At 39.5% G+C, this 27,217-nt stretch overlaps 1 protein-coding gene across 2 annotated transcripts; it reads right to left on the bottom strand.

Annotated features, from left to right (window-relative positions):
- Positions 1 to 27,125, bottom strand: LOC127801318 (ATP-dependent helicase BRM). Of its 2 annotated transcripts, none has more exons than XM_052336304.1 (14): positions 26,567 to 27,125; positions 23,538 to 24,878; positions 21,688 to 23,016; positions 21,397 to 21,509; positions 20,747 to 20,834; positions 20,518 to 20,604; positions 20,220 to 20,312; positions 20,059 to 20,142; positions 19,751 to 19,954; positions 9,419 to 9,661; positions 7,776 to 9,344; positions 7,138 to 7,683; positions 5,492 to 5,743; positions 1 to 1,378 (listed from the first exon to the last, which is right to left on the bottom strand). In XM_052336304.1, exons 1-14 carry the CDS (start codon positions 26,723 to 26,725, stop codon positions 758 to 760), a joined length of 6,729 nt encoding a protein of 2,242 aa, XP_052192264.1. In that variant the 5' UTR covers positions 26,726 to 27,125; the 3' UTR covers positions 1 to 757. The 2 variants fall into 2 exon arrangements, with proteins under 2 accessions (XP_052192264.1, XP_052192265.1); XM_052336305.1 differs by having other exon boundaries at positions 23,538 to 24,869.
- Positions 27,126 to 27,217: the final 92 nt, after the last annotated feature.

Below are 27,217 nucleotides of genomic sequence, written 5' to 3'. Positions count from 1 at the left end.
TGAAATCAAACATTGTATCTGGCAGTTGGATTGATTTGATGGGTCCGTTCGAATTCCAAAAACCTAAGAACAGACCCTGTGACTTGCTTTTAAGTAAACAACTAGACACTTGTCACTACTTGATTTTATCAACAGCATGCCTTCTCCATTTTCGTTTCATTCCCTTCAGATGCATTCTTCACATCACACAGAGTTCTCCTTTACCTGATTTTCATTTTAACCAACCAAAGGGAACAAAGAAAAGAAACCCCAGATCCAGGTTAGGATTGGATTGGGTGTACCATCGTCAATTCTCATCGAGTGCCCAACTTCTTTTGTATGCCATAGCCATATAACCGAGGCCTTGGCTTCTTTACTTTGTCGCCTTGATCCCACAAACGAAAATTTTCACCAGAAACAAAAGGATAATTTTTACATCTGCTGCTGGGCTGGCCTATAAAATTTTTAGAGAGATTGTTGTGCTTGCCAGGCACACCTATGGAACTATCAATCATTAACTCCAATTAGAATTAGGATACAAGAGAGAGAGAGAGAGAGAGAGAGGGAGAGAGAGAGAACAACAGAGAGGACTTACACTATATTAACAAGGTTGACTGACCATTGCATTTTCTTTCTAACGGGGGACAAGGCCTTCACTTCAGCACCTCAAAGCCGCTCCAAGTTTCTTCCGTCAGCCCCAACACCACCCCCGCCCCCAAATAAAAAAAAAAAAAAAAAGAAAAACAAAACAAAATGCACAAACTAAACCTTCAGTTGGTCATAAATGGCTGGGCCTCCGTTTCCCAGCATCCGTTCTCAATCTTTTTACAGGCTTTGCCCAGCCTATGAACCCACTACCGCCATTTATCTGTTCAGAAGGCTGGTTACTCCATCCTTGCGACTGCTGACTGGATCTCGTATCCTTTGCCATGAAACCTGGACCTGAGCTTCTAGTGCCACGACCCACGCTAGGGGGAGAAACAGGGCCAGCCGACCCATTCCCTGGCTTTGCTGCTGACTTTTCTCGGTCCTTCCTCTTCTTTTTGCAGATAACAAGTTCACCTGGATGAGTTAATAATCGAGGATCATCCTGCTCCCTGCTGCTGCTTCCAGTCCTTGATTCCTTTGGAGGCAAATGGCTCCGGTTCCTTGTGTCTTCACAGCTAAGACCAGGTCCCCGAGACAATGGCTTCTGGGAAGGGTTCCCATCAGGTTCAACTTCATTTACTAGTTTGTGTCGCTTGCTCTGGCCAGGAACTGCCTGCCTAAGAGCAGCAGAGCTCGATACTGACCCAGAGAATGACAGTGCATTTCTGGCTTCTCGAAAATCTGTGTCTGAGAATGCAATCTTTAAGATATCAAAGAAAAGATCGTGCACTTTTCTTGCTTCATTTCTCACCTGTTCATCATAAATACAAAGTTCTTAAAAAAAGGTTCAAATTCATAAATTGAGAGGGACGGGGAAAAACAGGCAACCAACTTCTATTTTTAATAACCAGAGTAGTTAAAAGTCATAAATGGGGCCAGAGGAAGTAACAAAAACTTATAATCAAGAGATGGGAACAACTAAAATCACACTGTTTACTAGTGAATTGAAGAATATCACCAATGCAGAATCTAGGAATCGATCACATGCATCAGCCTTGCAGGCCTCACAGCCACTCCCAAAGAGGTCATTTTTATATGTGAAACTCATGACGCCCAATGAGCGTCAATTCCTAAATAAATTTGGGTTGAAGTGCTAAACCACATGCTTTCCTAAGAAATGCATATTTGCACTGCACATAAATTGGTGGTACACAGAATATATGGATCTAAATTCAAATGATATAAATTGTTTCTTGTCAGAACAAAATAAGTTACCATAAGCTTAGGATTTCAAGTGCAGATTTTTATGGCACAGACAAAGGTGGGAAACAAAGAAAGTATGGCTTCAATCTTACAACTTAAAACACAACAATTAGCAACATATCCAGCCTTTATCTCACTGTAGGGTCGGCTACATGAATTCTAGATTTCCATATATTTTTGTCTTTTGTCATATCTTCATTTAGGCCCATACACTTCATATCAAACGTTAATGTCTCTCCTAAAATCTTCTTGAGTCTGCATCTACCTCTTTTTTTGACTAATTGTTCCATTTCATCAACTCTCCTCACAAGAGCATCTCTTGGTCTCCTTCTCACATGATCGAACTATCTTAGTCTAGTCTCTCTCATCTTCTCTTCAATTGGCACTAGCCCTATCTTATCACGAATAACCTCATTTCTAATTTTATCTTTTCTTGTATGGTCACACATCCATCTTAGCATCCTCATCTCCGCTAAACTCGTCTTTTGCTCATGCTGGTATTTGACTGCCCAACATTTTGATCCATACAACAAGATTGGTCTTATAGCTGTCCTATAGAATTTTCTTTTCAGTTTTAATAGGATTTTACCATCACATTACACCCCTAATGCATTTCTCCATTTTAGCCAACCTGCCTTAATTCTATGCATGATATCCTCGTGAATTTCTCTATCTTTTTGAATCATTGATCCCAAATATCGAAAATGATGTTTTCTTTGTAAGATTTGGTCTTCCAATTTTATTATAACATCCTCCACTCTTGCATTCTTACTAAATTTACATTCCATATATTCTATTTTCCTTTTACTTAATTTAAATCCCTTAGATTCTAAATTGTTTCTCCACAACTCAAGCTTAGTGTTCACTCCCTCTTTTGTTTCATCCACCAATACTATGTCATCTGGAAATAACATTCACCATGGCACCTCTATCTGAATACGTTTAGTGAGTTTATCCATTACTAAAGCAAATAAGTATAGACTTAGTGCAGAACCTTGGTGCAGTCCCATTGTAATTTAAACGGTTCAGTATCCCCTTCGCATGTTCTGACCCTTGTCTCTGCACCGTAATACATGTCCTTAAGGGCTTGTATATAGGCTATTTAGACTCCTTTATTCTCTAAAACCCTCCATAATACTTCTCTAAAGATCCTATCATAAGTATTTTCTAGATCTATAAACACCATATGCAAGTCCTTCTACTGATCCCGATACCTTTCCATTAGGCGCCTCAGTAGGTATATAGCTTCCATTGTTGACCTACCATGCATAAAACCAAACTGATTTTTCAAGACATCTATTTTTTTTCTGAGCCTATGCTCTATTACTCTCTTCCAAAGTTTCATGATATGGCTCATTAACTTAATTCCTCTGTAATTTTTACAGTTTTGAACATCTCATTTGTTCTTGTATATAGGAACCAAAGTACTCGTCCTCCACTCATCTAACATCTTTTTTTATTTAAGGATCGCGTTAAATAATTTTGTTAGCCAAGAGATGCCCTCTTCTCCCATGCATTTCCATACTTCTATTGGTATATTATCCGATCTCACCGCCTTATGATTTTTCATCTTTTTTAATGCTCGTCTTATTTCATTTGAACTTATGCGTCGATAAAATGTATAACTCACGTTCCCTCCAAAGTTATTAAGATGTCCCAACCTAACTCTCGTGTCCTCACCATCATTGAATAATTTTGTGAAATACTATTTCCATCTCTCTTTATTCGCTCCATCATTCACTAATACATTTTGATTTTCATCTTTTATGCATTTCACTTGGTTTAGATCCCTTGTTTTTATTTCTCTTGCTTTAGCTAATTTATATATATCCCTTTCTCCTTTCTCCATCTTTGGTATCAAGTCGTTTATATAGATTCTCATATGCTTTTAACCTTGCTTTACTAACAGCTCTTTTTGCTGCCTTTTTTGCTTCTTTATAATTTTTTAAGTTTTCTTCATTGTTGCACTGATATACAACTTTATAGCAAATTTTCTTATTTCTAATTTTCAATTATACCTCTTCATTCCACCACCAAGACTCCTTAAGGTTTGGGGCTTTACCATTTGTCTCTCCAAGGACTACCTTTGTCGTGCTTCTCAAGGCAGTAGCCATTTCCCTCCACATTTGCTTTGCATGTCCTTCTCCATTCCATTCCTTTCTACCCCTTAATTTTTCTTTGAAGATTAGTTGTTTCTCTCCTTTTAAATCCCACCACCTAATTCTTGGATTTTGTTTTATGTGATTTTTTCTCTTTCAATTTCTTACCTAGATATCAAGTACCAAAAGTCTATATTGAGTAGTCAAACACTCCCCCGGTATCACCTTACAATCCCTACAACATAATTGATCCTCTTATCTCATGAGGAAGTAATCTATTTGGGTGCTTGATGTGACATTTTTATGTGATTAAGTATTCGTCCCATTTTTTGAACCTAGTATTGGTTATGATGAGCACATATGCCATAGCAAAATCTAAAATAGACTTACCCTCATTAATTTTCCCGAATCCATACCTACCTCTCTATAGCCGTTTCCGTCTCTACCCACATGACCATTTAAGTCACCTCCTATAATCACTCTCTCTCCTCTTAGTATCATTTGTATGAGTCCCTCTAGATCCTTCCAGAATTTTGCTTTTATCTCCTTACCCAACCCCGCTTGTGGTGCATATGTACTAAAGATATTCATAGTCATTCTTCCTAGACCAACCTTCACCATAATAATCATATCCCTTATTCTCTTTACATCCACTACCTCATCTACTAAGCTTTTATCCATAATAATCCCCACTCCATTTTTCGCTCGATCATACACACTTAGAAAACCAATCCTCATAAGCATAAATTTGGACTTAGTATATAACACGCTTTGACACAATAATCTATGTTTATGGACATGCATATTGCGATTTAGAACAGAGCAGCAGAAAAAACACATAAGATGAGGAAACTCCAAACACAACTTTCACAACTAGTCTTCGCTAAATAAAAAAAATCAAATCTAGAAAAAATAAATGACAGATAAATATGCACTTTCAAAAACTCAACCATGAACGAGAATGTAGGTAGAAGAGAAATAAAGAAATGGCAAACAAAAAGTGGACTTCATTGTATATTTCAGCCATAAACACCCAAGAAGCCTATCTTACCCTTAAAGGTCGCAAACCAACAGCAATCACCCAATTGTAAGGCAGTAAAATAGTGTTACTTCCCAGGCAAGGGTATTGACAAACAAGTTCCAGACCAGCCAAACTTGGATCCAGCCAAAAGCTCTAGGCCCATAAGCAATGCAAAGAAAATATGTAACCCAGACATGCATATAATGTAGCCTCAAAGGGAAAGCTGGGGACTCTGCAAGTTCCACAAATACAGAGACCTACTGATAATCTAACAGCAGCAGTTACATGTAATAGTTGAAATCTATTAATAGTTCCATTCTGGAAGTCTTGTTATGCTGCACATCAAGTTACTAAGCAAAAGGATGTCTCATGCATTATTTCCTCCAGCAAGACATTAAAATAAACCATTTATAGTGGATGTGGATCCTATAAACCCTTATATTTTTTTATTTCTTTCCATTCATATACTTAATAACATTCAGAAAGAAAGAAGCAAATAATCTTGCACAATCCAAGTGACATATAACAATAGCAATCATACCTCATGGGAGAATCCAAAATACTGCATTGCACTCTTAAGCATAAATTGCACATCTGACACAACCTCTGTCACTTCATTATACTTGAATCTCTCAATTCGCTGATCAATCTTTTGCAAATCCAAAAGATTATTTCCAGCTCCACTGAGGTAACCAGAACTTTCAGTCCTCTTCCACAGATCAGTTAGCAGAGGAACAATTTGAGGACCTTCCTTGTCTATTCTCTTCTTAAGCTTGCTAATTACATTCTTGCACTGCAAAAAAGTGGAGCATCTTGTCATTTCATGATAAACCTTTATAGCCAATTCAAACAAAATGGAGAAGGTTGGTATGCAATTGATTACCACATTAAGCACAAAACAATGGTAACAAATATCATCCATGCCACCCTAACAAATATCCCCTGTTTTGGCAAGTATGTGTTAGAGAAGATAGCAAAGGCTTCTACCCATAAGATGTGTACAAAAAGGATAGTCAATACAAGGCACATTTTTCCATGAGTCCTCTATCATCGACATGATCAGAGTTGTGTTGAATCCAAAGGATTCAACAAGGTGTTCTCTCGTTTGTAGAGAGAACTTGACAGGAATTATGTAGGGAAAGAGGTGAATTACAGGAGGGGGAAAATTAGAAAATGAAATGAGAGGGGGAGAGGGAATTGAGAGTGAAATAGAATAGGAAAATTGTCAAATGATATTCGATGCCCTCAATGTGGTAGGCCGAGCATATATGTACACCCTAGCGGAAGTTGGCGCCAAAAACGGTTGCCACTTCCGCATGCAACAGTTTCGAATCTTCACAATTACAAATCCCTACCAGCTTCTACTGTTTATTACAATTATGCCCTACCCCCTTGGGTACACGACAAGTTGGCTTAAGATAGTAAGTAAAACAAGGTGCTGAGTAAATACCATAAATACAAAGGGTAGATGCTTATGATAAGGTGGCACATTCACATGAAAACTTCCTACTGAATGTTGTCATATCATTGTAACATTTGCCAGAAATTACACCAACAACTTCTATTCTTCAAATATTTGTCCCCATCCACACCCAAACAAGCCAAATTAAAGAAGTCCAAACCATTCAATAGGAAGGGCCTGGACACTCTGCTAGAGCCCACTGTATACCTGAGAGAGAGAGAGTGTACAATAGCAGACAACCTCTTTAATACGCAGACATATATCACCATTCAGCAGTCAACTGGCACAACTTAACATGGAAAAAACCATCCCCACCACTGCCCCCCCCAGCGGGCAGGACAAAAAGAAAAATCCCCAAAATAGACTCCATAAATACAGAAGGTTAAACAAAAATGCCAACTAGTGTTCTAAAAATCCAAATGCACTATAATGACAAAATAAACAGATCTATCAGCAATTTTATGGACAAAATCAAAAAGCCAAGAGGCAAAAAACAGAACAACGGGTATGGCACCCCCATTGAGTGCTAAAAAATAAAAGATGAGACATACTCCAAGCAAACCAATCCAGACCCACCATTTGAATCTCCTCCTCCTTAAAGTACTAATGACAATTTCACATAATGATATCAATAATAATAAAACAAAAAGTTCAACAGCATCAATCACTTAACACTCCCAATCAAGAATAATAATACTGTATGAAGGTCATCAAGTGATACGTACCCTTCTTTGAATGCCATCAGACATCTTACTACCACCAATTGAAGTTCCACCAGAGTTCACAAGTTTACCATCCCAACTTTCCCTTGAGTGCTCAGTGACATCTTCCAAGGGAGCAGATATGGAACCAAGTCGGCTAGATTTTGGTGAAGCATGTACTTTCGATATATTTGCAGTTCTCCTTGATGACAAATTTCTCCTACCTTTCACAGATGAATCCCCTTGATCATGCTTAACAGCAATGAGCTCTCTAGGCATTTTTACTTCAGATTCATTCCTACTCTGTGTTTCATATTTATGGTCCACTTGAAATGGCAACTGAGATGAATCTCCACAATGGTGAGATGGCTTTTCATTGGGGTCCTTCTCCTCTGCCCTTTCTGAGGTATAACGGGTCCGAAGCCTAATACTGCGTTTTCCTTTTATTTTTGGTTGCAAAACCTGTTCATCTTCACCTTCATCACGATCTTGAATCCAACTTCCAGATTGCTGGAGGTCTACATGAGAGTCTCCAGATGCAACTATTTCACCTTCCTCTAATTCATCAGGCTGGTATCAATTATCAGAAGAAAATTAATCACGAATCATAAGATCAAATGACTTAAAATAAAGTATAAATATGAAAAATAGAAGGCATTTACCATTCTTTTTGAAAGAGAACCTGGCCTGGCATCTAATGCAGAAAGTGATCCAAACTTCTGGGAAGATATGGAAGGCGAGACCACCTGTGTCAACCTCCGACTATCTGAGGATGATCCCGATGAGCCACCTTCTTCAACTGCATGATTGTGTCTAGTGTTTTCAGAAGCCCGGGGATACTCATATCCACCAGCACAAATTGGACCATCTTCTTCTGACTGATCTTTATTTCCTGGAGGCGCCTCAATCGCACCACTAAATTCATCCTCTTCAAACTCACCAATTTCTCCCTCTTCTTCATGTGCAGAGTACCCATTCCTCTCCTCAGAACTAGCTTCAGAGAACTCCCCATTATCATCATCTAGCTCCCTGTATATAGGTAACTTTTTCCCCTTAGGCCTCCCCCTCTTCTTCTCAGTCGAACCAGAAGCCATTTCACTTGATTCGATGCCAATATTACTAGCTAGTAAGATGTTCTTTGATGGCTTTTTTGACATATTAGCCATAGTAACATTTACTTCTCTAGTGCTGGCTCGAAGCCATTTAGGTACCTGGTCATACCTCACCATCTCCTCCGCCCAGTCAAGTTCTTCATCCATCTGGTCAAAAAGTTCAACTTCTTCATCACTTCTAGCAATCATGCGGTTGACCTCCTGCAGTGAAGGAACATCATGAACAGTTTCTTGGTATCTTTCCTCATCATGCAACAATGTCTCCAGGGTTAAACGCCTCTCTTCATGTGTTGTCCGTTGGTCAAAACGGCCAGCATTAATCACCTCATCAGCCATGTCAATTTTATATTGTTGGATGTTATTCCGAATGAGGCTCTCAATGGATCCCATATATCGATCCTTACCTGCAAGGTCATCCTCTGAATCAACAAGCCCAGCACTTCGAAATTCATCTTCTTTCTGATGGCTGGAGATTTTATCAACCACTGCTTCCATGTAGATAACTTTCACTTCTCTAGTTTGTCCAATGCGGTGGGCTCTTGCAACTGCCTGTTCTTCATTTTTTGGGTTAGGATCAGGATCATATATGATAACTGTGTCGGCAGACTGAAGGTTTAAACCCCGCCCAGCAGCACGAATGCTGAGCAAGAAGATAAAGCAGTCAGAGTCATGACTATTGAAGTCCACAATAGCTGTTTCACGGTCTTCTAAACTAGTTGTCCCATCAATTCGTCTGTAAACAAGTCGCCGCCACTGCAGATATTCCTCCAATATGTCTAAAAGTTTTGTCATTGTACTAAAGAGCAGTACTCTGTGTCCTGTTCTCTGCAGCTTTATAAGAATCCTATCCAGAACAAACAATTTCCCACATGATCTGACAAGGAAATCCTTGGACAAATCATTGAAGTATGGGTAATTAAGCAAAGGGTGATTGCAAGCTTTTCTCAGCTCCATGCATCTATTATTTAGAGGCCTATATGTTTTAACCTGGTACGTAGGATTTTTCTGAATCTTGCGCTTCTCATCCTCTGGATCAACTCGAAGTGTACCAGTAGATTTAATCCAATCATAAATGGCACCCTGGATAGCTGACATTCTACATTTTAAAATGATGGAAACCTAAAACCAAATACTACGTTAGAAAAACAGGCTATATAGAAGCAATACATATTAGGACAGCTAGAATAGCATACCTTGGGTGGAAGTGAGCCCTCCACATCTTCAACACGGCGCCGCAGCATAAAAGGCTCCAAAATTTGATGAAGCCGGTGGATAATAATGACTTTTTTCTCAGTCTCGAGCCAGTCATCCTCTGCATTATGTGAGGGAACTTCCTTTTGAAAGGGTTGTGAAAACCAATCATGAAATGCTTTCCGGTTATCAAAAACTTCAGGAAGAAGAAGATTTAGAAGTGACCAGAGTTCTTTGAGGTCATTCTGCAGGAAAGGAGGGGGGAGTTAGACATTCAATCTTCAATTCAAGATGAGAGAACAGCAAGAAGAAGAAAAGAAACTATAGTGACTTTACTAGATATAGTAGACAGAGACAGTTCTATGCACGAGTTCTCAAAAATGAGAACATGCTTTTTGCTCTTATCAATTTCTTTATACAGTAATTCAGGCCCAACAATTACAAATTAAGATACAATAGACCTTCAGGAGTTTAGTAAAGAGACTACCATTTTCATTATCTTTTCTTTTCTTGGGTTGGAATCATTAACCACCACCAGCCATTCCCCATATAATTTAATTTTCAACTTAAAACAATAAATAGAATAATTATGTCAACAAACTTACTAGAAATCTCTGTCCCCACAAGTCCCTCATTTACTATTAACAAATGTGGCTGCATAATAGCTTTCTCCAAATTCTGGCAAATTCCTACCAATTCCACACATTTTAGAATTTATTTATTTATTTATTTCTGTGTTTCTTGTGGAGGGTCGGGGGGATATAATTGGCAGTCCTAGTTACATGAATAACATTAGTAACAACAGGGCATATGGAGATACCTGCTACCAAAATGCTGTAAATTATGACAAAGACTTGTGCAACTGGGAACAAATTCCGTTATTCAACTAACTACTAGGCATAGTTTGGGAATATGTTATCTTGCTTTAATTGTTAAACTCAAGCTTGGCTCAATCTTGTTTAATATATATGACAAATATATAGATTAAAGTAAAGCTTACAATCAAGTTCATTGCCTTTTCTCTTTCTTCCTTTATTCATTTCCTTAAGGAGCTGGATTTGCTATAATTTTCCTTTGCAGAACAGGATCCAACCTTAAGGCAGTGACTTCTCAGTATTATGTTTAGCATTTTAAAAAAAAGGGGCTCATCTCACTTCAGATTTATTAAGCTTAGTCTTACTTTGATCGGCATAATTCTACCAGATACAGTTCTCAATTTCAGAAATTAATGCCGAATCATAGCAACATATCATATTAACATACTGGAAAATTGTGTCAACATGGCTTACCAGTTCTCAAACAAGATCCTATCCTGATCTTCAGATAATACCATATTAATAACACGGAAAATGCCAAATGACGCAACTTAATTTAGTCCAGATATTTCATAAAAACAAAAAAACAAGCCGTTATCACACTATGTAAGGTCAGCTACATGAATTCTAGCTTTACATCCATTTCTATATATGGCCTTATCTTCTATAATATATTAATATCAAACCTAAGCGTCTCCAACCTAGTCTTCTTTTCACATGACCATACCATCTTAATTGTGTCTCACGCATCTTATCTTTAATACGAGCCCTTCGTCCTTCTCATGAAAAATGTCATTTCTAATTTTATCTTTTCTTGTATGGCTACACATCCATCTTAACATTCTCATCTCTATTACGCTCATATTTACACATGTTGGTGCTTTACTATCCAACACTATGTGTCGGACAGTAAAGTTGGCCCTATAGCTCTCATATAAAATTTCTTTTAGTTTTAATAAAATCTTACTATCACATAAAGAAACCATATGCACTCTTCCATTTTAAATTATATAGATAACATCCTCATTAATATCCCAATCATTTTGGATGATTGATCCAAGATATTTGAACTGATCTTGTCTTAGTATTACATGATATTCTAGTTTTACCATAAGTTCATCCACACTTATATTTTTACTAAACTTACATTTCTTATATTTGATTTTCACTTGATCTAAAACTTTTAAATTCTAAACCATTCATTAATATCTTGAGCTTAGTATTCACGCAATCTTTTGTCCCATTCACCAACACAATGTCATCTACAAATAGGTTAGCATACACCATGGCACTCTCTGTGCAGACATGTTTTAGAAAGTTCATCTACTACTAGGCCAAATAGATGACTTAATGTAGATACTTGATGTAATCTCATTGTATTAAAAAAAACCTCAGTATCTCCTTCAGATGTTCTAACACGTGTTTCTTCTCTATGATGCATGTCATTTAATAACTTGTGCATAAGCAATTCAGACCCATTTCTTCTCAAAAACCCTCCCTACAACTTCTCTAGGAATTTTGTCATAAGCTTCTAAACCTATAAACACCATATGTAAATCCTTTTGTTTCTCTCTACATTATTCCATTAGTCACCTCAACAAATATATAGCTTCAATTGTCGACCTAACCAAGCATGAAACCAAATTAGTTCTTCAACACCTTGGTTTCCGTTCTTAATAATTGGCTAATCAGTCTTTCCCAAAATTTCATAGTGCAGCTCATTAACATGATTTCTCTATAATCTACACAAGTTTGAACATCTCCTTTATTCTTGTAGAGAGAAACATCTCCTTTTATTTGAGGATCACATTAAATAATTATGTTAACCAAAAAATGCCCTCTTGTCCAATTCATTACCTTACTTTTGTCGATATCTTACCTAGGCCAACTGCTATTTTTCATCTTTTTCAAAGCTTGATTTATTTAATTCAGACGTATGTTTATAAAGCATATAAGTTCTATCTTCTTCAAAATTATTATGATGCACAACATCACATTTGTCTCTACCTCCATTGAATAATTTCTAGAAATACTCCTTCCATCTCTCCTTATCGCCTCCTCATTTACTAATACCTTTTTTCCCCATCTTTTATGTAATTCACTTGGCATAAATATCTTATTTTTCTCTTTCTTGCTTTAGCTAGTATGTATATATCTTACATTTCTCCATCTTTTGTACCAAGTTGCAGGTATAAATTTTCATACGCTATTGACTTTGTGTCACTAATTGCCTTCTTATTTATTGCCAAACTATAATTCTTCCAGTTTCAGCATTACACCATTTATGTAAAGTCTTATACCAAGCTCTGTTAGTTTAGATTTTCTCTTGTCCCTCTTCATTCCATCACCAGGACTCTTTTTGATTTGGAGCTTTTCCCTTTTGACTCTTCCAAAACCATTTTCGCCGTATTTGAAATAACCTTAGTCAATATTTGATTAGCCTCTCTTACAGTTCAACCCTTTTTGTGACACATTTTTCCCTTGAAAATGGTTTGTTTTGCACCTTTTAAATCCAACCATCTAATTATTGGGATTCTTTTCTGTCATTTTTTTCTCCTTTTTTTTTATATGGATGTTGATAACAAAATCTATGCTGAGTGGTCAGGTATTCTCTTGATATAACCTTAAAAATCCTTACAACATAAGCAGTCTGTCATGACCCTAAGGGCACCACTGTAATTGAGCTACAATTGCATTGTTTGTAATTCTGTTGGGCACACATTGCTGCAGCCATTTTAGATTGTACCCTCCGTTACAATAACTGAATAGCAGCCAGCCTATGCCTATAAAAAGGCTACTTGTAAGAGGATGGGGATTCATGTGAAATGAGATTGAATCTTTTCCCTTCAATTCTCTATTCTCTCCGTCTCTCAAACCCTCTGTTCTCCCTCCTTTTCTTGCTGTTCTCCCTCTCTTCCAATCTAATTCTCCCTCCCATTCTCTCTAATTCTTGGATTCTTCCCCAATTAGCCCCTATAAGATCGTACGATTTGACAATTGGTATCAAAGCCGGTGGTCCTTAGCTGATAAATTGAGATTCCGGCAAGTAAGGAAGGCGCAGATTGGAAGCAGGTCTGGCAGTGATTGTTGACTCACAGCGATCACAATTGGAGCTGGAGCGATTGGATCAGTAGCGTTTGCGATCATCGGCAATCAATGCAGTGCTTGCCAGTAAGTCAATTGTCGTGTTCAGAAGGGTAATTCACAGGGAGTCAGAGATAGAATTCAGTGGTAAAAGACTGGAAGAATGGCGGAAGAGATGAGAATGAAGCAATTAGATGTCAGGCTCGAGACTATGGAACTCAGGCTGTGCTAGACTCAAGAGGAGGTGAATCATGGTAGGGCCGAGAGTGTCGCGGCCAGGGAGGCGATATAAGGTTTAGATCAGGGGATGAAGTCTAGACTTGTCAATGCAAATCAGAGGATCAATAGTGTCCTTGATCTGTTTTCTTAATGGCCCCAAGTGAGCTTGCCAATTGATTTCCCCCCAGGAGCCACTGCAGGAGCTAGAATTCTATCACAAGCCCCTGATCTACATGCAGTTGATGACCAGACAAAAACTGAGCTAGAAATACAAGTGAGAGGCCCTTATACTACCTCCTATCATACTCCTTGTACTCTGATGCCTAGATTGGAGATCCTAATTTTTGAAGGAGATAAGTCTAGATGGTGGATCAAAAGGTGTGAGGTTCTTCCATTATTATCAAGTGGAAAAAAACCATAAGGTGAACCTAGTCACAGCATATCTCAATGATATAGCTGACACCTGGTTCCAAGGATAAAGTCGGATGAGGAATATATATAGGTGGTAGGAGTTTGCAAAAGAATTCTGTGAACGATTTGGAGAACAATCCATGGCAGATATTAAAGAGTTTAACAAGCTGAAACAAGAGAGTTCGATTATGGAGTACCAAGTCAGGTTTGAGGAGTTGACATCACTCATGCTTAATTCCCATCCAACCTTGACCAAGTCTTATTTTGTATCGAGTTTCATTGGCAGACTGAATGAGGAGCTACGGCCTACGGTGAAGATGATGCACCCTGTCACTGTAAAACAGGCTGAAGATGATGCACCCTGTCACTGTAAAACAGGCTGCAGAGAAGGTCAGGCTGAAAGAACTGACACTGGAAGCCATATTTAGAAAACATAAGCTGCACCCTAAAACGTACCCTATAAGCAGCCAGACAATTGGGGGTAATTCTAAAACTGCTAACCAAGTAGTTCAGAGGGGGACCTTAATTCCTAAGGCTTTACCAAGTCCAGTCCCAGTTAAGCCTCTATCAATGGAGCAGAAAAGGCAGATTGGGCTGTGCTTTAGATGCGGTGAAAAGTACAGACCGGGTCATCAATGTACGAGGCAGCTGTTGCAAATGGAGGGATTAGAAGAATAAGTGGAAGAAGAAGTTGCCACTGGAGAAATGGAGAATGTAAAGGAAGGGACAGCCGGGGAGGAAGATGGAGAAATCTCCCTACATGCCTTGCAAGGTTGTCCATCGGGTAAAATAATTAAGGTGAAGGGGAATTATGGGAAGAGAAGATTGATGATTTTAATAGATAGTGGCAGCACCCACAGCTTCTTGGATGAAGCCACTGCCATGGAACTGCAATGCCCCACAGTGGCCACATTTCCATTATCAGTTACAGTGGCCAATGGTAGCAAGATGTTTAGTAGATTTTAAGTGTCAAAACTTTAAATGGATGATGCAAGGGCAAGAGTTCACAGAAGACCTCAGAATTTTGAAATTGGGAGGGTGTGATATAGTTCTCGGGGTAGATTGGATGAAAATGGTCAGCTCTCTAGTTTTTGATTTCAACAAACTAGAGGTAACATTTGAAATGGAGGGGAAGAAATTGACAGTGACATGGAGCTTGGAGGCTGGAGAATGTAAACTAATTACAGGCAAGAAGATGCAGAAAATGCTCCAGCAAGAGGGGAATTCAGGGGCTCAAATGTACTCTATATATGATGTTGAGTTGAAGGATGACAGCAAGGATGATGTAGAGGCTGGTGAACATCTTATACTGCAGCTGATTCTACCTTTCTCTTTCAGAGGTACATTCTCAGGACCCTTTACATTTATTTTTGATTGAATTTGAGGATATATTTGCTGAACCCTCTACTTTACCCCCTAACTGATTCTTTACCCATTCTATTCACCTAAAGCCTAACTCCAAACATGTAAACATTAGATCTTACAGGTACCCACCTATTCAAAAAGCTGAGTGCCACAACCCTAGGGTTTCCTAGGGTTTGAATAGGAAATTGAAGAAGAAAGAACAGAATTGGAGGGAGAAAACAGAACAGAAAGAAGGACACCTTGAGAAGGAGAGGGAAAGATTCAGACGAACAGAAGGAGGGATAAGAGTGAGAGGGAAAATGGAATGAATTCATTCAATTAATCAATGATCCTTCCTCTTTCTGCTGTAGGTCCCTTATAGAGCCTCTAGCAACAACCATAACAGCAACTCTAACAATATAACAACACCCCTAACTAACATAACAGAAAAGTAGTACCATTAGCTAACCCCCTAACCCCCAGCTAGATAACAACTAACAACTACTGCTAACAACTAACAGCTACTACCAGCCCCTTTACTGATTTACCCTCAGGGTCGTGACACTGAGATAGAAAAATTGGTCAAAGAAATGCTAGCTTGTCTACTCGGGGAGCACTTAGAATTAGATTTCTTAGTCGGATTTTACTGTCTCACAGGCACGCACACTCACAGTTCAAACAACTACAGAGATTAAATCAAAAATGAAAGAAAACAGAATGTAAACTGACAGAAATTTAAAGCAAACCACAGAAGAACACAAGTCTTTATCCTGGTTCAGATTGCCCCCTTAGGACAACCCTACATCCAGCCTCTAAAGCCTCTCGAGAGCAGCCTTCTTTGATTTAGAAAGAATGATCACAGTACATATCCCTCACGATTACAAGACTTCAAGATTACAAAAACTATTCTATCACACAGCCTTTCCTCTTTCGACTTTCTCATGAGAATTAATGAATCCCTATGCCTAGACTGCTGTCCTATTTATAGAAAATTAGGACGTTAACTACGAGAAAACTTATAACCGGTATAGACATTTCCGGTTTTGACCCCCAACTCAATTCTATTTACAAGCTGGAAAACCGCCTATCTATTACCCTCTAAATCTGATGCATTCTTACTGCTAATATGCTGAATTACTCGAGACAACACTCTTAACATAGCCAAATTGATTATCCAACCAAGCCAAAGCCCCTTTGCTTCCCATGTCTTACTTGTTAAGAAAAATGATGGGACTTGGCATTTTTGTGTAGATTACCACCAGTTGAATGCCATAACCATAAAGAACAAATTTTCAATTCCCATCATTGAGGACCTACTTGATAAACTAACCTCAGCCACTGTTTTTTCAAAGCTAGACCTAAGAGCAGGGTATCACCAAATTAGGATGAACCCTGCTAATATTCCCAAAACCACTTTTAGACCAAGGGCTTTATGAGTTCACAAGCATGCCCTTTGGTTTGACCAACGCTCTTGCAACCTTCCAATCCCTAATGAACCATATATTCAGCCCCTACTTAAGGAAATTCATCCTTGTCTTTTTCAATGATATCCTCATTCAAAGCCCTATATTTGAACAACACCTAGACCATTTGAGGACAGTATTTAAAGTCCTTAGATCCAATCAATTGTATGTAAAGTTGTCCAGGTGTACTTTTGCTAAGAAACAGGTGGCATACCTGGGCCACATCATATGGGGGAAGGAGTACAAACTGATCCCAGGAAGGTTGTTTCCATGGTTGAGTGGCCAAGGCCAAGGACTGTTAAGGAGCTGCGGGGGTTTTTGGGCCTTAGGGGCTATTATAGAAGGTTCATCCAAAATCATGGGATAATAAGCGGGCCCCTAACTGAGTTGCGTAAGAAGGACAACTTCCAATGGAATCCGAGTGCAAAGGATGCCTTCCAGCATTGAAGGAGCCATGACGAGGGCAGCAAAATTGGCTTTACCTGAGATTTCAAAGCCATTTATCCTAGAAACTGATGCATGGGACATGGGGGTAGGGGCTATGTTGGTGCAGGATGGGATATTAGTCAAGCCTTAGCCCCAAAGCATTTGGGACTAAGCATATACAATAAGGAGCTGATTGCAGTACTGTTTGCAGTGAAGAAACGGAGGCACTACTGGAAAGAGAATCAGTTTGTGGTAAGGACTGATAATGAGAGCCTTAAATTTTTGCTACAACGCAGCTTAAATACACAGCTGCAGAAAAAGGGGGTCGCCAAACTGCTGGGATTGGATTATGTGATTCAATACAGGAAAGGTAAGGAGATGCAGTGGCAGATGCTTTATCAAGAAGAGAAGAAACAGACAGCTGCCAAGCAATTTCAGCAATAGTCTCCAATTAGGTGAAGGAGATTTCAGCTACTAAAACTCTTGGGTCACAGCTGGCCATTAAACCAGCAAGTAAACCGGGGTACATTCTTTCAGCAGGATTACTAAGATTTAAAGGAAGGTTGGTGGTAGGGGATGATGACCAATTGAAAGAACGGATTTTGCAGTCCTTGCACAGCTCTCCCTTGGGGGGACATTCGGGGTTAAGGGTCACCTATCACAAGGTGAAGCAATTATTTTATTGGCAGGGACTTAGGAAGGATCTGACTGCATTTGTCTTGGCTTGTGCGGTATGCCAACATGGCAAGCATGAACAGGTTGCCTATCCTAGTCTGCTGCAGCCATTAGCCATCCCAGAACAGGCTTGGGAACAGATCTCAATGGATTTTGTGGATGGGTTGCCCAAGTCCTAAGGGAGAGATGTCATTTTGGTGGTGGTGGACAGATTGACTAAGTTTGAACACTTCTTGAGTCTGGCCCATCCTTTTACAGCTCAAGAAGTGGCACACTTATTGCTGGATTCAGCTGTTAAAATTCATGGACTGCCACTGTCCATAGTCTCAGATAAGGACAAGATCTGTACTAGCAATTTATGGCAGGAGTTGTTTCGAAATCTAGGGGTGAGGCTACACATGTCAACAGCCTATCACCCTGAAACTGATGGGCAGACGGAGAGGGTGAATCAGTGCTTGGAAAACTACCATCAGTGCATTTGTTTTTTCCAATAGTACTAAGAGCAGGAATAAGTGGCTCTCTCTTGCTCAATGATGGTATAACTCAAGCTTCCAAAGTTCACTTAAGAGAGCTCCCTTTGAGGCCTTATTTGGGTACATGCCCCCACTGCTACCTGCTGTAATGCAGTTTCCTAATACTGAAAGGGCAGTGGATTATTATTTGCAGCCACAGCAAGAAGTGTTGCAAGTGATTAAAAAAAGAGCTGGCGGTAGCACAAAATCGGATTAAACAAATTGCTGACAGAAGAAGAAGTGAGAGGGTGTTTGAGGTAGGAGATATGTGTATTTAAGGGTGAAGCGATTCCAGCAGCATGTATTCTCAACCTCCCCTGCATCCAAGGTGAGCCCAAAGTACTATGGGCCTTTTTCTCATAGAGGCTAAAGTGGGAAAGGAGGCCTAACGTTTGAAGCTGCCCCGATGTGCAGATTCACCCCGTTTTTCATATCTCTTTGCTGAAGAGATCTGTTGGAACTACTGATGTCACAAGCCCTAATTTACCCCCACCAGCCGAGGACTTCACAGAAGATGTTGAACCATTGACAGTGCTGGAGAAAAGAGTTATCTACCAAGGATCAGTGCCCCTAACCCAAGTTCTTGTGCAGGGGTCTCACTTACATCACGGCCACACTATTTGGGAGTATCTCCCTGATCTACTTAAACAGTTCCCAAGGGTGGCTCAGCTGTCGTGATTTCTTGGGGACAAGAAATCTTTCGAGAGGGGGGGAATTGTCACGACCCTAGGGGCACCACTGTAATTGAGCTACAATTGCATTGTTTGTAATTCTGTTAGGCACACATTGCTGCAGCCATTTTAGATTGTACCCTCAGTTACAATAACTGAATAGCAGCCAGCCTATGCCTATAAAAAGGCTACTTGTAAGAGGATGGGGATTCATGTGAAATGAGATTGAATCTTTTCCCTTCAATTCTCTATTCTCTCTCTCTCTCTCGAACCCTCTGTTCTCCCTCCTTTTCTTGCTATTCTCCCTCTCTTCCAATCTAATTCTCCCTCCCATTCTCTCTAATTCTTGGATTCTTCCCCAATTAGCCCCTGTCAAATCGTAGGATCTGACACAGTCCATTTGTCTTCATAAGAAAGTAGTCTATTTGGATGGTTGATATGCCATTTTTATATGTGATTATGTGCTTATCCCATTCACTATACCTAGTGTTATCTAAGATCATCATCATCAAGTTAGGATCGGTAGCATGACATTTATAATATCAAATGACTTCTAAACCTAGTGTTGTGAACTTCTAGTTCACAGCTAAATAGCATTGCAGACTAGATAAATCAGTTGCACTTTTCAAAGTGACGTGTGTGCACAACATGTATACACATATGCATTTAAAGTGTTGTGGTATGCGACTGTGCTATAAATCTCGAGTGACAAACCTGCAGAGGGGTCCCAGTGAGAAGTAGGCGCCTCTGGCAACGATATCTATCAAGATCTCGAGCTAGAACTGATTCCCTGTCTTTCATGCGTTGTGCCTCATCAATTATGATGTATTTCCAATCCAATTTTGAGAGTTTTGACCGGTCATACATGATAAATTCATAAGTTGTCACAAGGACGTTAAATTTCATGGCTGAAACTTCCTATACCGAAAAAATTTAAACAAAAAAAAAAAAAAGAAAGACAGATTTCAGTGACATGTCAATAAGCTCCAAAAGCAAAAAATAAAAAGATCTCCATATCTTACTTGAGAAAACAATTTAGATCGTTGATCCTTCCCTCCAACATAGAAAATGCAAGACACAGATGGCAGCCAATTATGGAACTCACTCTGAAAAGTCAGCCATGCCAGTCACATTAAGAAATGGAAGAACAATACTCTGAATAATGAAATAAAAAACAACGGACCTTCCAGTTAACCAAAACCGCATTTGGGACAATGATAAGATGTGGGCCATAATTTCCTTTGAACTCCATCAGATACGCAATCAATGCCATCACCTGCACAGACAAAGAACACAAGTGAATAGAAGGTTTATCAGTAAGTCTTCAGCTCAATATTTAGCACTTCTTAGTTATCAAAATTCCCATGCCTGACACATCAGCCCAAGGCCATGCCAAAATTACAAACAGGGCCCTTTGTTCTAGTGGTTGGGCAAGAAAACCAGGAAAAATGTAAGCCACTGAATATATGGGAGCAATTCACCTGTACAGTCTTCCCAAGACCCATCTCATCAGCCAAAATTCCATTTAATTTGTTGTTATACAAAGAGAGCATCCATTGCAATCCAACCTACCACATCCAGCACAAAAATTAACTAAAATTGTCTTCTTCACATCAGAATAGGAAGTGAAGATGGTAGAACAATAAAAAACAAACTACTTATTTTTTAAAATGAAATAATGGAAAAATAAATGAAGTACTTGCAACCTACAAGTTGATAATCCCGTAAGGTTCCAGCCCTTAGCATTGACGGCTGCCTTAGAACCCTTTCATTCACTGCGTGTGCAAGATTGTAATACCTGGGGAAAACCATAAAGAATGAGAACACTCAAATAAATTTTATCAACAGTAATAGCAATAATGATGAAGATGATGATAATTTCTTTAAAGAGGAAAAGATCTTTGATCCAAATTGGAGGGAAATATAAACAAAGAAACACCAGTTATCATTTTTAATGAAAGTAAAAGACAATTTATTTGACAGTTCTTGCATGCATAACAAATACCTGGCATCCATTTTTGCCTTTGATAAAGTTAAACATTCAGCATTCATAACAATCACAAAACTTCCAGCCATGGATCCAACAAATACAATGAAAATACTCAGTTTATTAGTCATTCGGTATGTTCTGAAAAAAGGCATCCTCAGTGCATGAGGCTCCCCGCTTTGGAAAGGTTGGAGGAGGGTCATTTTTGTTATGCAGCCTTACTTTTGCCAAGATGCCATTCCCACAACTCAAACTCATGACCGTCCAGTCACAAAGAAACAACTTTACCATTGCTACCAAGGCTCACCCTCATACATTAAAGTGTGTTCTGGAAAAACAAAATTAAAAACATCTTATAAGATTAATAACTCACTTGTTAACAGATGAGCTATCCTTGGGTGCATTCATTTCAGAGAATTGATTGCGTATCATTACTTCGTCTCTAGCCAAAGCTGCCGCAGCTCTTACCTCTTCTTCAGAGAGACCCTTTTTTCAACAGATTGAAAAACACAAACGGCATTTAGCAACTTTACCAGATAACTTTGTTCATGATTAACTTAACTAGGGTGTTATCAAGCAGAAAGAGAGCAACTAGGATGTTGAATTATATAAAGGAGATTCATAAAAAAATAATAATAACAATAATCATGAAAAGAGAGAGTGCCTGAGCTCGCGCAGCAGCAGCAGCAACATTAGCTGCTTCCTCAACCTCCTGTTGATTCTTGGTAGCTGTTATTTTACTTCCCAATTTATGTAGATACTCTTCTGTTTGTGTTAAAAAAGATGAGAGGACAGCATATCTCTCAGCAGCATCACCAGGGACACTAGTCTGCTGCTCCAGTAACATTTCTCTGTACCTCTCAACATCATTGTTCTTCAATGCTTCCATCCTTTTATTACGATCATCATCTTTTCTTTTTGAGAACTCCCTCAACATCCTCTCATGATATTTTGCAACTCCCCTATTACGGGCAGTCCTTGCATCACGGATGGCCCAATGAGCCTCAAGAAGCTTCTTACGCCATTGAAAAATGGATTTCAGCTGTTTATCTCTCATGGCTTTCTGAGAAGCTTGCACTTGCCTAGAAAGCTCCATGCGTTGACGCTCACATAGTCGGACAAACTTTCGATATGGCCTGTCAGGCATTGCCATTATCTCTTGCTGCTGTTGATCAACTTCGTCCCTCAAGCGTGCCTGAACATCCGAAAGACGAAGTTTCCTTTCTTCAATTTGCAGCCTTAGAATAAGATCTGGTCTAATCCTTTTCCTCTCCAAGTTCACTGCTAGTAAACCACTGATTTTCCTTAAATTTTCAGCCCTTTTCTTGGTAAGTACTTCCATGCCTTCCTCAAGAAGCAGGTCCTTGACATCATATGCCAACATCAAATTGTTGTTGTTCATCATCATCCCAGACCCAAATGAATCATGTTTACGAGTGAAATAGGGAAAATCAAAAAGTGGTCCATGATACTTCCTGGTAGAGCTGACATCTTTTGGCTGCAGCGCATTGCTTGGCTGTACAGGTTTCTTAGCTTGCATTGCATCAGATACTGCAACCTGTGAGGCAATTGCCTTTCCCCGATCACCTGTAAAATCGCCTTTAGTAGTAGGTCTTTGGTTAGTACGTTCAACTTCCTGCTCTGGTTTAATGGGAAATACAGCAGCTAGCTGCCCTTCCTTTTCAGAAGGATGCACTGGCACAGGTTCTTTTGACACACTAGTCATGCCTTGAGAATGAACTGCCATCGAATTTGCTTTCTCATCACTTGCAGAAGCTTCCTCTTTCAAATTTCTCAGCCCACTAGATGATGCTACAACCTGAGGATCTTTCTCGCCAGACTCAGACTGTCTTGCATGGTCATCTGCATTTTTCCCAACAGATCTCTCCTGTTTACTTGTTCCAGCTGGGAGAAAAACCTGTTGCAGTTGCATTTCAAGGGGAGGTGGAACAATTGCTCGAAGTAGTTCTTGTGGAAGAGTCACATCACCCTTCTGTCAGTAATTAAAAAATTGAAGCATTTAAGCAATAAAGTTCATCACTACTGGGACCAAGTAATTTAAAGTAGCACAGCATTGTGAATAAAGATGGAAACAGTGCAGGACTTGCACAATTCCTACCAATTGGCAAGGGCCAAAATAGTAAATGAAATAGAACTCCCTGGAGTGTGATGGCACCTACCTAGTTGATCATGAATTTCAGATAGATGACGTTTATAGAAGGAAAAAATTTATATACTGCTTTCATATCATCTCTTTCTCCTAAAAAAAGCAATGTGGGATTACTGACAAAAAGAAAAGGTAATGTGGATTAAACTTTTATGCCTTGTAATTATTTAAGTGGCTTAGCTTAGTGCAGATCTTGGGGCATCCCCTCACCCATCTCCATGTCAGAGATGTTCTCTGACATCCAAGCCCAATACTACTAGGGCCTGACGAGTACCAAACTGTTCAGAAACATTGACATCCATACATGTGTAAGTGGATAGGTAGGGAGGCAGGATAAAGTCTCAAACCTTCAGACGCCTGAATGCTAATATTTGTGCTTTAAGAACATGCAGTTGCTGTTTGGTAAACCCGGTACGTTGCTGTTGACTCTGGGGACCAGCTCCACTTTGAGATGAAAAGGAAGTTCCTACACCTCCATCCATGGATGATGCCGCAGATTGTGGAGAAGACCGGTTCAATTGCCATGCATACTGCATTTGCAAGGCCTCTGGACCAGTCAATGTGCTTTTCACATGGGAATGAGGTGAATGCTCAATGCCCTGGTTCAAATTCACAGATGATAATGGTGGATGCATAGGAGGTACTCCATCACCAATCACCACTGCCTGTCTTGGAGGGACCTGGTTCTCTCTGCTATGAGCAGAGAACTGCTGTGCTGGAATGCTGTTAGCATTATTAACTGCTGTAGCATTTGGAGCAGTACCAAACAGTCCAGGGGCAACTGTCTGCCTAGCTTTGGTGGGGCCAGGCTGTCCAGACATGTCACTAGATGAATTTTGATGGGGAGAATTCTCACTTGCAACTTGTTGAGAAGTAACCTGCTGCTTTGGCATTGAGACTGGTGGAGATTGTGCACCCATGTTGTTTTCATTTGCCTTCTGCTGTGCAAGCATCCTAGACTGCATGAGGGGAAACAACTGAGCCAGTGGATGTGACAAGTCAATATTACGCTCTTGTGCCAATGCCTGCATTGCCTGCATCTGTGCCGCCATTGTGACCTGGTTGTTTGCCATGTTCTGGATGTTCTGTTGAAGTTGTGGTGCCTGCATAGCTCTTACAACATTCCCATGCATTAACTGACCCACAGATGCTGGCTGGATTTGAGGCCTTGGATCGCTCCTTTGATCAGAAATGCCCTGTTGTACTTGCTCTGTCTGCTTCTCAGAACGAGTAAAATGTTCAGGTGGTTTCTTGGATGATGATGCCTGGGCCTGATTAGCAGCTTGAATAGACATGAGCTCCTGCATCTTCAGATTGCCCATCCTTGTTTCCTGATCTTTCCCCAACAGAGGCCCTACCATTCCCATTTTTGCTTGTTGCTGGGACTGGATATTAGGGGATGACTTCTGTTGAGCTGCCTGTAAAGCATATTGAAGATAAGCCTGCTGGACTGGATTAAGCACTTGTTGCTCCATGCCTTGAGTTCTATTTAGTCCTTCCTCCCGAATGAGAGTAGCACCATGTTGTTGAGCCAAATCAATAAATTTCCTGGATTGTTGAGGCAGTTGCATCACACCAGAAGGAGAAGCAAAATTTCCTCCTCCCAACATTCCATGTAGATTAGCAGCTTGATATGCCAGAATAGGTTCATTTCCCTCGGGTTTTCTGAGAAATTGTTGCTGCAATGACTGTACCATCAACATCCAAGTCTAAATTCATAAGCATAATGTACAACCCCAAAAGCATAAACACCAATAAACAGGAGTTAAAAAAAATTATTAGGCGACTTCCACCACATAGCATTTAGAACAAAGGATCTAAATCAACACATACAGATATTATTGACAAACAAAACTCAAACAGATCTTAGGATGTGTATTTCTAGTTTACATCCACAAAAAAGGAGGACCAATTGACAAAGACTCAAACCATAAATATGATTTAACAGGAGTTCCGATTCAAATAGAAAAACTACCAGCACTTAAAAAGCAATGAGAACTACACAAATGGCATGCAATAAGTTGAATATCATTTTCTTCAGCCAATCAAAGCCCAAATAAAGGAGTAGAGTTACCTAGGTGACAAAAGAATAGCGTAAAAACCATTGGATCTCTTAATACAGATTCTAAACACAAGCATATAGAAAATGTGATCATAAATAAATATGACGATTAAGACAGATCCATGTTGACATCCCCACATAGTGTGTTAAAGCTTGAGTAGTGTTGTATAACTTTTTGTTGAGAAACAAGAAACCCATTGCATTTACTATTTAAGTAATCTTTTCTTTTTGCATGCCCTCTTACTTGGTGTGGAGGATATAATATGAAATTTTTCAGTCAGTCAAACTACAGAAAACCTTTATGCTTGCATGATAATGTAAAAAGTAAAACTGCAAATGATATAGTTAAAATAAAATAGCGGGCTCCTTAGAAGCTCCAATAGTTCATTCCTTACCAAACTCATTGCACAACCAAGATCATACTTTTGATTTCTACTATTAATTTAATTGACCCCCTAAGCCCAACCATAAAATATCCCATAATCATATTACCACGGTACCACCTCACCCAATTATGTTCTTTTGGATTCAATTGAGAAAGAATTCGAAGCAGCTAATTATCTCATCAAGTACAAAGGCTTATGGATTTCAAATATATGCTATTACCCATAACCCACACATATTGGTTACGTCTAAATATTTGCACCTAGTAAGTTTTGAATATGAAACCTCCAGCTATCACCCTTCCTTAAGATAAAACTTAGAATTTTTTAGCATCCTCGCTGAATATTCTTACCATTATTCCTAATGAAAATTATAGAGTACCTAGCACAAAATCAGAAGAAAAGAACACAAGTCGTAACTAATAAGTTGTCAGGAGAAGAACAAATAATGAAGTTAAATAGTGTACGCATGCATCTATATTAAATCCCCTCAGCATGAGTTATGCAGCTCAAAGTTCATGTCCTATCAAGTACCTTTTTGACCGCTAAATTATGAAATGCTACTTTAACTCCTGGAGCTGTTCAATGGATTGGTCAAAGTGATGTTCATTCTACATAGAAATCATTCCAATGGACTTCATCATTTACCTCATTACACACCCCAATCACAAAAATGTTTTCAATTTGAATCAGGTAAAAATTGGAACAAAAAAGAAGAAGATATAAACCCTGCCTTAACTCCAGAAGAAGCTAAATGCAACAAGACAGAAACTGGTCAATTGATATAGGACTGTAAGCAAAACGAACTTCCCCCTCCACTAATTGCCCAATTCATGCCAACCGAATACAGAAACAATTCCATTTTGGAAACCCACTTATCAATTAAACAAAAAAAAAAACACAAATTAACTATTTCTCTTACAACCCTAACCTGCCTCTGCTGTTGCTGCTGCATTGAATCAAACCCGAAATGGGGCGCCGATACAGCCGACGAAGAGGACGACGGCGAGGCCGAAGAAGAGGCCACGTTCCGCCCATGGCCAGCCGCTCCGCTGCCATGTCCCTGCTGCGTCCCTCCTCCCGATTGCATGCAAGATTACTCTGTCGAAACAACACAACACAAAACACACACAAAAGGGAATATCAATTGTCACACTCCTCCCAACTGCAAATCCCTCCAAAATTCACGCGGGTCCCGATAATCCGCTGTCGTTTAAAAGCCCTTTTCTGCTCCGATCCCAACGTCCTAATTACGTCTCTCTCTCTCTCTCTCTACACATATGTCTCCTCTCTCTCTCTCTCTCTCTCTCTGTCTAAAAGTGAAAATATCAGTGGTCGAAGCTCGATCTGGGGCCGGCGACTCCCGAAGTTGCCGGACTCATCTGATTCGACTCTCTCTCTCTCTCTCTCCTCTCTCTCTTTGAATTTCACAAAATTTGCCTTCCAGTCAAACCCTAAACTCTTTTTTTTTTTTGTCAAGAGCTGTTCTTTTTGCCCCTATTTTCACTCTTCGTGTATATATATATATATATATACTCCTCGAGTCCCTATCCTCCTGTGTATGGTTTTTTTTTTTTAATTT

Source organism: Diospyros lotus, chromosome 5, assembly GCF_014633365.1.
Source record: "Diospyros lotus cultivar Yz01 chromosome 5, ASM1463336v1, whole genome shotgun sequence".
Taxonomy (NCBI): domain Eukaryota; kingdom Viridiplantae; phylum Streptophyta; class Magnoliopsida; order Ericales; family Ebenaceae; genus Diospyros; species Diospyros lotus.
The sequence above is the reverse complement of the archived record's forward strand: the minus strand, read 5'-3'. Positions and strand labels throughout refer to the sequence as shown.

Excerpts from the sequence above, each read along its gene's own strand:
- LOC127801318 (XM_052336304.1), bottom strand. The coding sequence starts at position 26,725 with ATGCAATCGGGAGGAGGGACGCAGCAGGGACATGGCAGCGGAGCGGCT. Across the intron at positions 24,879-26,566 it reads AGCAGCAACAGCAGAGGCAG|TCATTGCAGCAACAATTTCT; the intron begins GTTAGGGTTGTA and ends TTGATGGTACAG. Across the intron at positions 23,017-23,537 it reads TAGCATTCAGGCGTCTGAAG|AAGGGTGATGTGACTCTTCC; the intron begins GTTTGAGACTTT and ends AATTACTGACAG.